Source organism: Geospiza fortis, unplaced genomic scaffold (genome assembly GCF_000277835.1).
Source record: "Geospiza fortis unplaced genomic scaffold, GeoFor_1.0 scaffold743, whole genome shotgun sequence".
In the NCBI taxonomy this organism is placed as follows: Eukaryota; Metazoa; Chordata; class Aves; order Passeriformes; family Thraupidae; genus Geospiza; species Geospiza fortis.
This window is the reverse complement of record NW_005055046.1, coordinates 1,627-2,901: the sequence shown is the minus strand read 5'-3', so window position 1 is coordinate 2,901 and position 1,275 is coordinate 1,627. Positions and strand designations below refer to the sequence as shown.

Below are 1,275 nucleotides of genomic sequence, written 5' to 3'. Positions count from 1 at the left end.
CACCCCCGCCCCCGCGCACGCTCATTGGCTACACGCCCCGCGGCTCCAACCAATCACCGCTCTCCTCTCATTCCCGCCATCCCCCACCCAATCATCTCAGCCCTTTCATTCACGCCGGGCAAGGAGCGCGCCTTTTTTGCTGGGGAGAACCTCGACCAATCAGCGTGAGGCGCGGGAGTCCTCAGCCAATCAGGAGAGAGGGGGCGGGGTTTCGCCGTGTGGGATTGTCACCGCCCCCTCCCCAATTCGGGGGTCCCGGAGCCCCCTCAGAACGAAACGGCCCCAAAATGACCGAAAATGACCGAAAATGACCCCAAAGCCCCCAAAACCGCCTCACTCCGGCTCCAGCACTTTATTGGAACAACATTTTGGGGTTTGTATTTTTGGGGAGGGGGCTCAGCCCCCCGGATCTGATCAAAAAGGGGGTGCGGGGAGGGGACAGGGGACAATTTCCCCAAATTCCCCCACAAAAGAACCTTTAAATTGTGAAACCTCCCAAAAATGAGGGGAAATGGGAGTTAAAAGGGGGATTTGGGGGTGTTTTGGGGTGGTCTGAGGGGGTTTGGGGGTTCCCACATCAAGACTGCCCCCAAAAATGCAAAAATTGAAGAGAAAATGGGAAGAAAAGGGGATTTTGGGGATCCCGGGGGTCTCAGAGAGCATCAAGACCCCCCAAACCCCCTTTAAATATTTAACCACACCCTAAAAAATACTTCAACCCCCCAAAAAATGCAATAAAATAAGACAAATAAGAATAGAAGGAGATTTGGGGAGATTTTGGAGGTGTTAACACGGAAAAGGCCCAAATAATCTTTAACCATTAAACCCCCTCCAAAAAAAAAAAACAACACTTTAAACCATAAAACACACCCAAAAAAAAAAAAAAAAAAACACACTTTAAACATTGGAAACCTCCAAAAAAACGCGAAAAAAGGCAGAAAAATCACGGGGAAAAAAGGGAAAAAAAAGGCGGGAAAAAAAGGGAATAAAGAGGGAATGAGGGAATTTTGTGTTTTTCAGACGATCATCTCGAGCTGCCGGGCGTACTCGATGACCTGCGTGGCCAATTCCGTGGAGGGGATCGGGGGGTCCTCGGCCTTCTGCTGCCGCCCCCCGAAGCTGTAATAGTTGGAGGGGCCCAGCACCCAGCCCCGCTGGGAAAACGGGGCGGAAAAGGAGAAAAAAGGGGGGAAAAAGGGATTAAAAGGGGTCTGGGGTGGGTATTGGGGGGTTTGAGGGGGAACTGGGGGGGTTTAGGGGAGGTTTGGGGGGGAT

The 1,275-nt window shown here is 51.8% G+C and overlaps 1 protein-coding gene across 1 annotated transcript in view; it reads right to left on the bottom strand.

Annotated features, from left to right (window-relative positions):
• Positions 1–320: 320 nt before the first annotated feature.
• Positions 321–1,275, bottom strand: part of PSMD8 (proteasome 26S subunit, non-ATPase 8) — a gene marked incomplete at its 5' end in the record, with an annotated part of 2,133 nt that continues 1,178 nt past the window's right edge. Inside the window, 2 exons of the mRNA XM_031065686.1 lie at positions 321–850; positions 893–1,211. Coding sequence (XP_030921546.1) covers positions 1,017–1,211 — 195 coding nt within the window. The remainder of the gene's footprint in view (positions 851–892; positions 1,212–1,275) is intronic.